Consider the following 15,555-nt stretch of genomic DNA (forward strand, 5'->3'; position numbering starts at 1 on the left):
ACTTCCTCATAAGTCTGGTCCTAAAAGGCCAGATTTTATAGAACATGTTTTCTTTTTATTTCCAATATTTTCAACTCATTTCACAGACCTGAGTTAGTATGATAGAGGTACATGGTACATGCAATGTATATAAACAAATAAAACATAAGCAGTTAATTTCCAACTTTAGTTGGTAAAGATGGATCAGGGAACTTGCTAAAATGCAGATTCCTGGGCCCTTATCCAAACTTAGTGAACCTAGGAATCACAAAATCTGGGAAGAGGGTTGAGGAAATTTAATTTTTAACAAATTCTCATGTGCATGGCACAAGGTGCTCCTGCATAAGGTCAGCCACACTGTGGTAAACACCATGATATAAGATTGATGGTTTAGTAAACAAATTTTATGAATGAGTGAATGCTATCACCTTTAACTCACCCTGAGAAGCTAAATGATTCACTCTATTGAATCAGTCTTTCAATCTGATATTACTAAAGATTTTCTGGAACTTCTCTGTTATAGTATTATAATTACCTGTGGTATATTTTGGGTTATTTCTCTTCTGAAGACCAAGTTGATTTTTCAAACAGTCAGGCATCATTGGAATCTTATACTTGGGAATAGGTAGATGAGTAAAATTTTAAACCAGACATAAGATGTTATCAACTCTACAATCAAGAATACTGTCTTGTGTCTAAATAAAGACAAGGCCAAATATGGTTTAAATAATAGCAATGTCTTGGTATGTGGTGGGGTGGGATATCATAGGGCCACGAGATATGGGTTCTTATCTTTGTCCTTCTTTATAATAGGGTTTTCTGCAGGTAATTTAATGTCTTTTAGCTTCAGTTTCCTTCTCTATAAAACTGGGATCGTTTCGCCTGTCTTCTATCTCAGAGGGCTGTTGTGAAGATTACTGAAGATAATATAATGGAAGCAATCTGTAAAACTGTTAACTTTTGTATATGTTGTTGCTGGTAATATTATATTAAGAATATATATATATTAAAGGACATGATTCATTTTGTTGCCTAAATTCTTATTTGTAAGAATTCTTCTTTCTAAGGGCTGGCAGAGAGGCTCAAGTGGTAGAGCACCTGCCTAGCAATCGTGAGGCCCTAAGTTCAACCCTCCAAGTACAGCTGGGGAGGAAAAGAATTCTTGTTTTTAAGAAAAAAAATCTTAATTTATAACCAGTCATTTCTATTCATTGTATTAAATTTGGTTACTAAAGAAACTAAGCTATGTGGGGATACCTTTAAACTGTGTAATAACAGAGGATGACTCAACTCATCCTTCAGGATGTTTTGTCAGAGATAGTGGGACTGATCTTGGGGACAATTCAGAGGGATTCTGTGATAGAATTATTATTACAGTTTCAAGACCGGAAGCTCCATAGATGACACCAAGTTTGACTCCCGTTCAATGAATGAATCTTCCTTTAAAGCAAGAGGTTATTTTCTACTTGAATATCTTTAAACTCACTATTTATCTCAATTATCCATTCCATTACTGGACAGTGCTCCCTGTTAGAAAGTTCTTTCATAGATTAAGCTATTACAAATCATATAGAATCACACCCACTCCAACTAGCCTAGACTCTATGACACATTCTCAGTCCATGAGGTCTCAGGCCTTTCCTCACCTTCCACTTTCTCTTCTGACATCACAGTATGACATAATGAGAGGGAGAGGAAAAACAAGTGCACCCAGTGATCTCCTCTTTTCACTGCTTCTACCAAAGTCTTGTCATAAAACGAAAACTTAGGATCAGCCAGTTTGTTGTAGGAGAAGTCGACCTTGTCTCTCTGGAACATATAAGCCAGAACAAAGTTCTCAGCAACAGCTTGACATTTTATAGACAGTCATTTTGGGGTCATTTCTGGAATATGATTAGAACTCTGAGGAGGATGAGAAGAGAAAAACAAGATAAACGACGAAGATATTATTCTAGTTTCTAAAGCACTTGCAGCTGGACCATTCATTTACTCGGGCCAAAAAAGATCCTGAGCAGACCCTTCTTGCCATTTTTACCCTAGCTATTCTGGATGATTAGTGGTGATCTTCAGACTCTAGTCTTCCAAATTCAATCAAACCTGAGGCTGAGAGGGTAACTTCTCCCTATTAGTAAGTGGTGTCTAGGGAAAGTTTTGTTTCTGATTATCTTCTGCCTGAGTTTGGATGCTGAGAGTGGAACAGGTACCAGGTACAGTGGTATTGCTATGTGGCACTTTATCCCACAGGGAAAGGGGGCTAGAGACAGAGACAATGCCACATGACAAGCTTCAGTACATGCTTGTTTGAAAACTTAATTTTGCTTGACCTGTTAACATACCTGATCCTTCACACCTCTAACTCTCATGGTCCCTGAACTTTTGCTTGTGTTTCTATTTTAATCCTTGTCTCAATCCATAGTCTGTGCCTCAATCAAAGACCTAAAATTCACCATTTGCCTTGCTATAACCTGGTTCCTTCAGACACTGACTCTTCTTTCCATTTCAGTTAGATTGCTTATAGCCACCATAGGTAGACACTGGCCTTGAGACTTTCCTATACCCACTCTGCAGTATGATGCTATTAACACATGTGTCCAGCTCATATTAGAACTTTCAAGGATCTTTTCCCAGTTCTTTGTAGTTGTGCCTCTACCTGGGCTGGGCCCTAAGACTCAAGCGCAGATACAATTGTCCTGTTTGGTGCTGTGTTGGGGAAAGGGAAGTTTGTAGTGATCTATTCCAGCAATTTTCTACATCCCATCTAGAGGGAGTTTAGTCAGAGTAAGTATGGTCTCCAAGTCAAACTCTAGTCTTGGCCAATCATAGAGGTATGCGCTCTGGAAATTTTATGTGTTTAGAAATTTAAGATAACCCATTACATTCTAAAATTGAGTTCTTAAACTAGTTCTCTGAAAGCAGAGGTTGGCAAACAATGAAGGATGAAGGTCAGAGAGGAAGGCAAGATCACTGCATTGCCATCTTATTCACAAATATGGTGGCATAGCGACTTTCCACTGGAAATCAGATTTGGGTCAGAGGAAGTCTTCTGGTATGGAGAATACCTTGGAAGTAGCAAGATGAGAGGCAGAGAGACCACTCAGGAAGCTATTCAGTGATTCACATGAGAAATGATAAAGTAGTGACAATAAATCAGTTAAGAGGATGGATTTGAAAATGTGGAGAGCTGGAAGTGGCAGGACATGGAGAATGAGTAGTGAAAGAGGGGAAGAGTTAAGAATAATTTTATATTTCCCAGTTGGACCACTGAATAGACAATGAGATCCTTCACTGAGATAGTGGCAGGACATGGAGAATGAGGAGTGAAAGAGGGTAAGAGTTAAGAATAATTTTATATTTCCCAGTTGGACCACTGAATAGACAATGAGACCTTTCACTGAGATAGGAAACCCAGCAGGAGAGGAAGGGTTTTATTTTGTTTTTGAGGTAGGCCTCAAACTCACTCTATAGCCTCTTGAAATCATGATCTTCCTATTTCAGCCTCTAGAGTGCTGAGATTATAGGCATTACCACCATGCCTGGATAGGAGAAGGTTTTTGACAGTAAAATGGACATACTTGAAAGGAACACAGGTAGAGTAATGAAGGCAGCCATTGTATATATAGTTTGGAAGCTCATGAAAGAGATCCGAGCTACTTCCTCATCTTCCCTTGAAGAAAGTAATATGTGAGAACAATGGACCTGGGTAGGTATAGGACTAAGGCAGGGATGGCTTGGAGCTGAAGTACAACATGATCTGGAAGGAACATTCTTGGGTAAATCTGATGTTGAAGGCCAAACAACCAGTTAAACCCAGTTACCTGAAAGGCAAACCCATATATGATTCAAAATGATAGAAACTAGGGATGTCAGATGAGAGAAAGTAGATTCAGAATTGAGGGCAGGAGACAGCAACTGATAAAACTCTGAGCTGTTGAAACATAGCTAGAAGATAGTTTTTATGGGCTGTCTTTAGTTTTGATCATGTATAGAATGGAACTATCAAGGGTCCTTGGATATGTGGATTTGGAGGTATGAGTAGGTGGGTAAGTAGTAATTATTTGAGGAGACTGTACAGATGTGGAAGAGGTTCAATACCAGAGCATTGGGGAACATCAGCACTTAAGGCAAGGAGAAGAGAAAAGAAATTGAGAAGGAAAACCAAGAAGAGAAGTGTTATTTAACAGAAACCAAGGCATAAGACAGCTTGAAGGAAAAGTACAGTTTAAGACTGTTAAAATCTACACAGAAGCTGGGTCAGGAGATCTCTCCTGTCATGTCCACAAACTATCTTTTCAAAGACCATTAATGACTGATGCAGGAGGATCTCTAGTTTGAGGTCAGCCTGGGCACATAGTGAGACCCTGTCTCAAAAAAAAAAAAAAAGAAAAGAAAAAAAAAAAGGAAAGCAGGCATACTAGGAACCAAGTACTTAGAGAGATGGAGGAGGTTTGGGATCAGAGATCACATGAAAGTTTAAAATTTCAGAGTAGCATAATTCTGGGTGATGATGTGGTCACATGGAAATGAGTAGTATAGCTTTTTTCAATCCAAGTTATCTGAAAGTCAGATTCTTTCAGCCATCTGAAAAAGCCTACACTGATAAATCATCCATAGAGATGCCAACACCACCCAAATTATAGTAGTCATTGGGTGGAGAGGGAGAATCTGAGCTGTTTTAAGTCCTCAGTGAATGAAGTGGAGAAGCCAGAAGATTCATAGGTGTTGATGACAAGAAGAGTTAAAGATGAATATACCAAATATCATAGCATCATATGAAGAAAGACTAAGAGAGAAAAAGTAGTGGTTTAAAAGTGGCAGAGGGCAGTGAGAACAGTATCATTGGGTTTATAGTATGCAGAATATGAAAGAGATGGAAGAAAAAGGATATGTTCTCAGGGAAAGTCATGTTTTAATTAAGGCAGGGAAAAGAGACTTTTTTTTTTTTTTCAGTACTGGGGCTTGAACTCAGGGCCTTCACCTTGAGCCACTCTGCCAGCCCTTTTTGTGATGGGTATTTTCGAGATAGGGGCTTGTGAACTATTTGCCTGGGTTGGCTTCGAACCATGATCCTCTTGATCTCTGTCTCCTGAGTAGCCAGGATTACAGGCGTGAGCCACCAGTGCCTGGCTTAACAGAGCATTTTTATGAAGGGATTGAGGTAAGTTTTTTTTATATCAGAATAAAGATTTTATTGATTTAGTGGAAAATGTTTTATGGTCAATCAGTAGTGGAAGAAAGAGGAAGGGGAAAGAAACTCCAGGGAGAATTTACTCTCTTTAATGTATAACCTTCTTTATATTGTCAAGATCACTAGAAGAGCCCCTAGAAGACTATTTATGACAAAACATTGATTTTCCTTTCCCTTCGCAATCTTTTTGGATGAATGGGGGTATTGGAGTCAGTTGTACATAAGTCAAGGAGCTAAGGGTTTGGACTTGGATCTAGCAGACAGAAATAGTGTGAGAAGTGCACTAAAGGAAGGGAGGAAGCTCTAGGAAGGGATGATTAAGCTCAAATCAGTAAACACAGCTGACATCCAATACTGGAGAAAACAATGGAAATGAACCAGCTAGAGACAGGAAGAATGACTAGGAGGATATTTTTATTTTGTGTGGTAAAGACTGTTGAGTATGTTACAAATCCTGAAGCGATAAAGGAAAAAGATTGATAAGATTTGATTACATAAATTTAAAACTTCTACACAGAAATTTATTTTAAAAACTAAAAACCAAAAGACAAAATGAAAGAAATAATTGTAGTATATGTGCAAGACAAAGGAAGAGTTGTTATTTTTACTATATAAAGAATATTTTCAAATAAAAAAAAAGGGCAAGGAATATGAATGGACAATTCACAAAATAAGTGTAATTGGGCAATAAAGAGATTGGTAACAGGTTAGAAAATAAGCACATAAGAAGGATTCAACATAACTAGTAATCAAAGGAAGGTAAACTAACTAATGAGATATCGTAAGCAGAATGGGAGGAGGTGGGGAGAAGCTGATCAGGAAGTACTAAGTAAAAGGTAAATAGAAGCAAGAAGTCCTGGAGTGCTAATTGCATAGGAGGGTGACAACAGATAACAATAATGTCCTGGATATTGCAAAAAGCTAGAAGAAAGGATTTTGAATATTTTCACCACAGAGAAATGATAAATGTTTGAGTAACTAGATATGCTTACTCTGATCTGAACATTATAAAATGTATACATGTACCAAAACACACATGGTACCCATAAATATGTACAGTTTTTATGCTTTTACAGATCAGTTAAAATAAGTTTTATTTATAAGTACAAATATTTATTTTTCACCAATTAGATTTCTATAGAGTAAAAAATTGTTAATGCCCAGTATTGACAAGGACAGGAGGAAAATGAACTGTCACATTTCTTGGTGGGACATCAAAAAATAATGTGATACAAATCTACTTGGAGAGCAGGATGGCAATATTAAATGCATTTGACCACAGCCAGTTTCACTTCTGGAACTTTATTCTAAGGAAACAGAAAAGTGGATAAAAATGTGTGTATCACTATGCTTACCAAAATGCTATTGTAATAGCAAAAGAAAATGGAAAAAAATAAGACACCAAGACCTACTGAAATGGAAAGATGACCAAAATATATTGTCAGGTGAACAAAAGGAAGCTGAAAAGAGTATGCATACTATGAATCAATCAATCAATCAATCTATCTATCTATCTATCTACCTATCTAGATCTAGATGTACATAGGTGTGCATATATACACTTAATGAAAAGCATCTGAAAGGATACACCCCAAAATTTTACATTGGTTATCCAAATTGGATTGAAGAATTTTTATTTTCTGCTTCATACATTTCCATGTCATTTGAATTTATTGTTTTACAAGGACATAGATTACTTTTTAAAAAAATATGGAATGCTTCACAAATTTCCATGTCATCCTTGCACAGGGGCCATGCATATCTTCTCTGTATCATTCCAATTTTTTTTTTCATTTTTCTTTTATTATTCATATGTGCATACAAGGCTTGGTTCATTTCTCCCCCCTGCCCCCACCCCCTCCCTTACCACCCACTCCACCCCCTCTCGCTCCCCCCCTCAATACCCAGCAGAAACTATTTTGCCCTTATCTCTAATTTTGTTGTAGAGAGAGTATAAGCAATAATAGGAAGGAACAAGGGGTCTTGCTGGTTGAGATAAGGATAGCTATACAGGGCATTGACTCACATTGATTTCCTGTGCATGGGTGTTACCTTCTAGGTTAATTCTTTTTGATCTAACCTTTTCTCTAGTTCCTGGTCCCCTTTTCCTATTGGCCTCAGTTGCTTTAAGGTATCTGCTTTAGTTTCTCTGCATTAAGGGCAACAAATGCTAGCTAGTTTTTTAGGTGTCTTACCTATCCTCACCCCTCCCTTGTGTGCTCTTGCTTTTATCATGTGCTCATAGTCCAATCCCCTTGTTGTGTTTGCCCTTGATCTAATGTCCACATATGAGGGAGAACATACGATTTTTGTGTATCATTCCAATTTTAATATATGTGCTGCCAAAGCAAGCACTTGATTACATTTTTAAGAGAAAAAAACCCACCAGGTGTCATGCCACAGGACTTTAATCCCAGTACTCAGGAGGCTGAGGCAAGATGATCATGAGTTTGAGGCCAGCCTGATGGTGGAGGGAGGAAGAGAGAGAGGAGGAGAGGAAGAGAAGAGAGAGAGAATAAAGTTGTTTTAAGGAAGGTCATTTAAAGCAACTGAGGCCAATAGGAGAAGGGGACAAGGAACTAGAGAAAAGGTTAGATAAAAAAGAATTAACCTAGAAGGTAACACACATGCACAGGAAATTAATGTGAGTCAACTCCCTGTATAGCTATCCTTATCTCAACTAGCAAAAACCCTTGTTCCTTCCTATTATTGCTTATACTCTCTCTTCAACAAAATTAGAGATAAGGGCAAAATAGTTTCTGCCAGGTATTGAGGGGGTGGGGGGGAGAGGGAGGGGGCGGAGTGGGTGGTAAGGGAGGGGGTCGGGGCATGGGGGAGAAATGACCTAAGCATTGTATGCACATATGAATAATAAAAAAATAAAAAAAAAAAGAAAGGTCATTTACATAATGCTTTCTTATATTTTGAGGTCACTAGAAGCTTTAACATTTCAGGTATTGTGTTAAAAATACTTGTTTGTATTACAGTCTCACTCAGCTTTCAACTTCATTTCCCAGGAAGTTTTAATCACTCACCTTAGAGGCTGACACCTTCCGTCCATTCTTGTCATAGGAGTAACCTGTTGGTAAGCAAATACAGCAGAGACTTAGCAAAAGGATTAAAATTTTGTTTTTTTTTCAATTGTGGTAAAATATACATAACATAAAATCTGCCATTTTAACTGTTTTTTTTTTTGCTAGCTGGGGCTTGAAACAGGACCTTCGCCTTGAGCTACTTCACCAGTCCTATTTTTGTGAAGGGTTTTTTGAAATAGGGTCTCATGAACTATTTGTCTGGGTTGGCTTGGAACCTGCTCTCTGACTCCTGAGTAATTAGGATTACAGATGCCAGCCACCGGTGCCTGGCTGTTTTTTTTTTTTTTTTTTTTTGCTGGTTTTTAAGTGTAAAATTCAGTGGCATTTATTATATTCACAATGTGTAATTATCACCCCTATATATTTCTTTCCTCCTCCCTCCCTTCCTTCCTTCCCTTCTTTTCCTGCCTTCCTCCCCTCCCCTCTCTCCTTCCTCCTTCTTCTCTTCTCCCCTTCCCTCCCTTCCATTTTTTTTTTTAAAGAGGGACTGTGCTTGCTAGACATGTGCTCTACTACTTGAGCCTCGTCTCTCAGCTCTTTTTTGCTTTAGTATTATTTGGTTAGGGTCTTGCATTTTTGCCCAGGGTTGGCCTTGAACCAGGATCCTCCTATCTATTACCTGTCCTGCACTGCTCCTACACAACTGAGACCACAGGTGAGTACCACCACAACTGGCTTATTTGTTGGGAAAGAGAGGGTCTTGCTAATTTTTGCCTTGGCTGGTCTTGAACAGTGATCCTCCTGATATCTGCCTCCTAAGTAGCTGGGATTAACCATCCATGCCAGCTCACCACTATATATTTTCAATACTTTTTTTAATGGTGCTGGGGATTAAATCTATTGCCTCATGCATGGTAGGCTAGCACTGGTACCACTGAGCTATATCCCCAGCTCTCAATACTTTTTAAGTATTACAAACAGAAACTTCCTATTCCTCCCAATCCCCAGCCCCTAGCAACCTCTATTCTACTTTGTGTCTCTGAATTTCCCACCTTCTACATATTTCCTATAAGTAGAATCATGCAATATTTGTCTTTTTGTACCTGGCTTATTTCACTTAACATACTGTTTTCAAGGCTCATCTATGTTGTAGATATATCAAACTTATTGCTTTTTATGGCTGAATCACATTCCATTGTATTTGTGTATCAATTTTTAAAGTCCATTCATCTGTTGGATAACCATGAACACATGGGTTAGTTCCACCTTTAGGCTATTGTAAATAATGCTGCAATGACCATCTGCATACATCTGTTTGAGTTCCTGTTTTAATTTTGGGAGGATACCTAGGAATGGTATTTCAAAGGAAGGATTATAAAAACTTATTTCTTTTGATTTTTCATCCTACACTTGTAACAAAGCTGCCTCAAATCTCTCATGCCACCTAACCCTGAAATGCCCCCAGAGCACTCCTTTCTCTAAGCCAAGGATAAAAGGAAGTCATCTGCTTGGGCCCCAGCTTTTCTCTCTTAAGGTGAGGTCAGGGGAAAGTGTCTGGATCTATGAAAAACTTCTAACTTCAAATTAGAAAAATTACCTAGAGGATTTCCAGAGTGTTTAGGATCCTTTTGTTTGTTTACTTATTTTTGTTGTCATTTGTTTTTTTGGTTCAGTATTTTTTATTAGCATATATTAATTATACAAAGAAGTTTCACTGTGATGTTTCCACACATGCATACAATATACTTTGATCAAATTTACCCCCTTTATTACTTTATTTCCCCTCTCCCCCCTTTTAAAAACAACTTAAATGTGTTTCATTATTCTATTTTTGTGCATGGTATGAAGTAATTTGATCCTATTTACCCCTGCCCTTCACCTTTCCTTTAGTCCTCTCCCTTCCCAATGATCCCTAGACTGAAACAGTAATCTGGTTTTATTTAGGTCTAGATTCCACATATGAGAGCGAACCTATGATATTTGTCATTCTCAGTTTGGCTTATTTTGCTTAACATGATGATTTCCAGTTCCATCCACTTACTTGCAAACAAAATAATTTCTTTCCTCCTCCTTCTTTTTTAAAGAGACGGTCTTATTTATTTATTGGCAGTACTAGGGTTTGAACTGAGGGCTTTGCATGTGCTAGACAAGCACTGTGCTTGAGATGGTCTCCAGTCCAATTTCATTCTTCTTTATGGCCAACTTTTTGTTTTGTTCTGTTTGGTGGTACTGGGGTTTACAATTCAGAGTGTTGTGCTTGCTAGATAGGTGTTAACCACTTCAGCCACACCCTCAGCCCTTTTTGCTTTTAGTTATTTTTGAGATAGGGTCTTGCATATTTTTCTTGGGCCAGCTTGGACTGTGATCCTCCTATTTATGCCTCCTGCATAGCTGGGATAACAAGCGTAACCACCATGTCCAGCTTTATTGGTTGAGATGGGGTCTTGCTAACTTTTTGCATGAATGGTGATCCTCCTAATTTCTGTTCCCAAGTAGCTGTGCTTACAGGTGTGAACCACAGTACCTGCATTTTTTTTCAGGTGGTACTGAGTTTTGAAATCAGGGTGTCACTCTATCACTTGAGCCACTCCACCAGCCCTTTCCTTGTGATGGGTATTTTCGAGATACAGTCATGAACTATTTTCCTGGGCTGGCTTCAAACAAGATCCTCCTGACCTCTGTCTCCTAAGTAGCTAGGATTATAGGCATGAGCCACCAGCACCTAGCTTTGGTTTTCAAGACAGGGTCTTGCTATGTAGCCCAGGCTGGCCTCAAACTCACTATGTATATAACCCAAGCTGGCTTCAAACTCACAGCCCTTCTGCCTCAGCTTCCAAGTGCTTGTGTGCCCCCACACTCAGCTTATTTGAACCCCTTCCTTCCTTCCTCTCTCCCTCCCTTTCTTTTTTCCTTTCTTTCCCTTCTCCTTTTCCTTTCCCCTTCACTTCCCCCTTTTCTCTTCCCCTTCCCTTCTCCCTTTTCCCTTCCTCCTTTTCCTGTCTCCCTTTTCCCTTCCCTTTTCCTTCTCCCTTTGCCCTTCCCCTTTCTTTCCCCCTTCTACCTTTTCCCTTCTCCTTCCTTGCCCCCTTTCCCCTTCCCCTTCTCTTTTCTTTCCTTCCTTATTTTTGTTCTTGTTTTTTTGAGACAGGCTCTCTATGTAAACCCAGCTGGCTGTGAGCTCACAGTCCTGCCTCTACCTTCCAAGTGCTAAGATTATAATGCATGTACCACCATGCTCAGTTTATTTTTTTCCATTAAGTTTTAAAATTAGGATATATTCATTGTACAGGGGGATTCACTGTGACAATTCCAAATAGGCTTATATTATACATTGGTTAGATCACCCCCACCATCTCTTCCCCCTTCACTCCTTCCCTGCCCTACTTAAAACTACTGCAAGAGGTTTCTTTGTTTTATGTCATATAAGTATATGAAGAACATCAACCACATTCCCTCACTGAAATCTCCTTCATTCCCCCTCCCACAAGTATCCCCCCCCCCAAGTACTGTACCTATTTTACAGTCCTGTCTCTCATTCAGTTTAATAACATATAACTATCTATTTTAAGCAGACAATTTAGGGGCATTTAGTACATTCACAATATTGAGCAACTATACTTCTCTCTATTTCCAAAACTTTTTCATCACCCAATGTATGAAATACATCATCTCATGTATTTAACTTTTCAGATGTGATTACTTTCCTTTGCTAGCTAGTGCACCAGGATGAATGTTCATACACACAAGGATTTAGCTCTGTCTCAAGGACAAGCTTACACTTAGGACATAAGATAAATTAGTGATTAGGCCTGGAAGACACTGACCAAACTTTGACTACCCACTGATGGCTTCTTTTAATATAGTTAATTGGTCTAAAGAAGAATCACCAGGTTAGCAGCTTCAGCAACACACTAACTATTCCATCTGCTTAATTTTTAATTGACAAGTAACAATTGTGTACATTCATGGATACAATGTGATGTTCTCATATATGTGTACACTGTTGAATGATGATATCAAGTAGTTGACATACCTATCACTTCACATACTTTTCATTTTTTGCAGTAAGAACATTTTAGCAATTTTGAAATATACATTATTATTAAGTATGGTTATTATGCTCTGCAATAGACTTATTCTTTCCGTCACACTGAAAATTTCTACCCTTCTGCCAATAGCCAAGTAATTTAATATGAGAATGAGTTGAGTGTATTGTTTTTCCCCAAGACATTAGGAACTCCTTGAGGACAGAGACTAAATCTTGCACATCTTGGTATTCTCAGTGCCCAGCACAATGTATTGTATCTAGGGCACTAAATAAATGCCTTTTGGTTAGGAACTGAATGGGCTGCATGTTCTTACTTAGTGAATAGAAAGGACTGTGAGACTATGAGGTAAATGTGAGTTTCAGAGTTTTACAGCTTTCTATAAGCTAGTTTACTTTTGAAAATCCTACTTTTCTCTGCAAAGTAGGATTTCTCGAGGACTCAGGGAAAGCAGGAAGACATACATACCATAGAGCTTCCCACTGATTGAACACTTGTTGAAAGTCATGATGTTCTGAGTCAGGGTCCCTGTTTTGTCGGAGAACACATACTTGACCTGGCCAAGCTCCTCATTAAGGGTGGTTGTGCGAGCCTGTGCTGGTGTGTTCTTCGGTGCATAAAACATCTTCCGATCCCAGTTGATATAATAGCTATTTCCCAGTCTTATTATTTCAACACTGAGAAAAAAGCAAGAAAAGAAGTGTCCTGGTCAGAGCACACAAGCAAATACATTATCTCAGTTTCCTTCCTACAGGTCCGGTGGTACGTCAGGGGTGGCCTTTGAAAATCAGAGTATCTTCTCTGGGAACCTACCCTCCTGAAAGACCTTTCCCACCAGTCAGCATAATCTGACCTTTATCATTATCACTCAAGCCTTTACCACCTGGACTCAAATATACCTGATTAACTTGTCTGAGACATACCTTCCTTTCACTCTTTCTTCTTCCAAAATGTGTTCAGGAAAAGTCACAATCTTTTAACTTCTGGAGTAATAACTAATTTATAAAAGGCTACGTTGGCCTAATTAAAGGATTATCATCACTGTCATGTGGGGAAGACAAAGACATTTGTCACACTCATATTTTCTTTGCTTCAGGAAAAGGGAAGAAGCTATGAAAATCAGAAATGCTTTTGCAGGCTGACTCTCTAATAAATTTCTAAGCAGTGTCAATTCACCGGTGTGTGCCTCCTCCCTACAACAGCCAATTTTTATATGAATTTCCCTATAACCTTTGTCACACTCTGCTTCTGCTGGAAATGACATGCACTATAAATTCTTTATGATTGTCAAAGTATTTTCATTTTAAAAGAGAGAAGACTTTTAAGGGACTTCATTCCTGTCATCATTCATACTTAATGTGTGTTACACTGCTTTATTAGTAATCTCTGTCCATGACAGCTGCAGTGAAAGGCCTGGATTATTTTTCTTTGAGCTGAGGAAGAGGTGCTCAAGTCCTCATTATGACTCTTTACTGAGGATCCTCATGCTTGGAGTCTTGGTCCCTCCTTGCTTTTATGCTACCAGTCCCTAATGAGGTGTCTCTTGAACCAGACATGTAGTCACATTCTTTCTTTCCTTACAAAGATCTTGGTTGGCTCTTTATAACCTAGATGATAAAATTCAAACTTTCTGGCCTTTAAGGTTCTTCTGGATCTGACCAGAAAATTCTATCCCTCACCTTAGTCTAGCTTTAAAAAACTTTTGTACCTGCCACATTTTCTGCTTACAATGTTCTTTCCTTATTGTCTTTATTCAAATGTCAGTTTGATTATTAGTTTTTTCTACAAACTTTCCTAAGCTTCCCTAGGAGAACTAATCTATTGCTTTGTAAGATTCCTATAGCACTCATAAATATTTTAATTATATGGTTTTTCATATTGTATTATAATTGTGTATTTATGTTCTATTTCCATAGCTACATTGCAAGTTTCTCTAGAAAATATCTTACTATTCATGTTTTTATGCCTAGCACCTAGTATAATGCTTGGCACACAGTAGATACTCAATAAATATTTATTAAATATGGTGATTTGGCTATGAAGGATGCTTTTTTGGGCTGAGATGCAATAGCGCGGCTTTTGGAAACCTGGAAAAGAGGACAATAAAACACATCTGGATCTGTGCATGTGCCAGGGAAGGCTTAACCTACAAAAGGAAGATTACACTACTTATTTACCTATTTGATGACTTACTTCACCTGTGTTTTTCAAAGAAATTCTTTATTCAGATTGCTTTATATTTATGCTACTTTATAATGAAAACTGAGAACTATAGATGATGCATATGTAAATTACTCTAGCAGTCATTCGCAAAGAAATGGCACAGCCCTACATAAAAAGGTTATATAGAAAGAAACGTACATCTAAAATCAAGTAATTAGAGGAGCTATACTTTATGATTTTCGACTTTAATTGCTAACCAACTAGCCACTAGACAGGAAAGATCTGAGGGCTTCTACTACAGAACTATTAGGTTCAAATCACCACAGAAATATGAGTTTTTATTCACTATACCATAAGAAATGCTGAAAATCAATAGCACTTTGGTTTGAAATCTGTTGCCACTGTCTTCTGGGTTTTTCAGAAAACCATACAGAACACCTGCTTCGAGCACCAAAGTCAACTTAGTCCTACATTGAGAGTATGAACAAAGAACAGCACATAAACAAGGTAAAATTAGGGGCCAAGGAAACACTTCTTTTGGTGACTTAATCCCAGGTTACTTTTACCTATTTCAAATTTTTTGCTCAAGGTGCTTATGAAAAGGGGTAGGAAACAGCCCTCGTCTCTTCTCCAATTTTTAGAAATTGAACTTAGCTCATAAAAACACCTACCTACCATCTGCCACTTGTTTCTGTGGAAAAGTTCATTCTTTTCTTTTCTTTTCTTTTTTTGGCTGTCCTGGGGCTTGAACCCAGAGCCTCACACTTGCTAGGCAGGCCCACTAACACTTGAGCCACTCTACCAGCCTAGGAAAGTGCATTCTGACTAATGGACATGTGAATGAATGTTTAGAAGCTATCTAGCTTATTGGCAAGTAGAGGCTGCCTGACCTGGCTTTAGCATCTCCAAATTTGCATGTGTTTTTTCTAATTGTTTTGTCTATATATCTTAGTCACTTACAGGTTATTTGAGGGAAGAGATAATTTTCTTTTGCATAAACCACATAGTATCTAGCACAGTATTCTGGACATGGGAAGCATTTATGCAATCTTTAGATACTTCTCAGAGTGTTTTGTACACCAAGCCTGTAGAAAAGTAAAGAGTTAAGGAGTACATAGTGTATGTTTTCTAAAAGTCTGGCTGGGGA

General features: G+C 38.3%; 1 protein-coding gene and 1 non-coding gene across 2 annotated transcripts in view; both read right to left on the bottom strand.

Annotated features, from left to right (window-relative positions):
• LOC109677506 (phospholipid-transporting ATPase FetA-like) overlaps positions 1-15,555 on the bottom strand; it is a 99,345-nt gene that overhangs the window by 18,071 nt on the left and 65,719 nt on the right. Inside the window, exons 14-16 of the mRNA XM_074051522.1 lie at positions 12,714-12,922; positions 8,200-8,243; positions 1,626-1,788 (exon numbers count right to left, since the gene is read on the bottom strand). Of these exons, the coding sequence (XP_073907623.1) occupies positions 1,626-1,788; positions 8,200-8,243; positions 12,714-12,922 (416 nt within the window). The remainder of the gene's footprint in view (positions 1-1,625; positions 1,789-8,199; positions 8,244-12,713; positions 12,923-15,555) is intronic.
• On the bottom strand, positions 6,869-6,972 carry LOC141415909 (U6 spliceosomal RNA). Its single transcript, XR_012440860.1, has one exon. It is a non-coding gene; the product is annotated as a U6 spliceosomal RNA (small nuclear RNA).

This window comes from Castor canadensis, chromosome 13 (assembly GCF_047511655.1).
Source record: "Castor canadensis chromosome 13, mCasCan1.hap1v2, whole genome shotgun sequence".
NCBI lineage: Eukaryota > Metazoa > Chordata > Mammalia > Rodentia > Castoridae > Castor > Castor canadensis.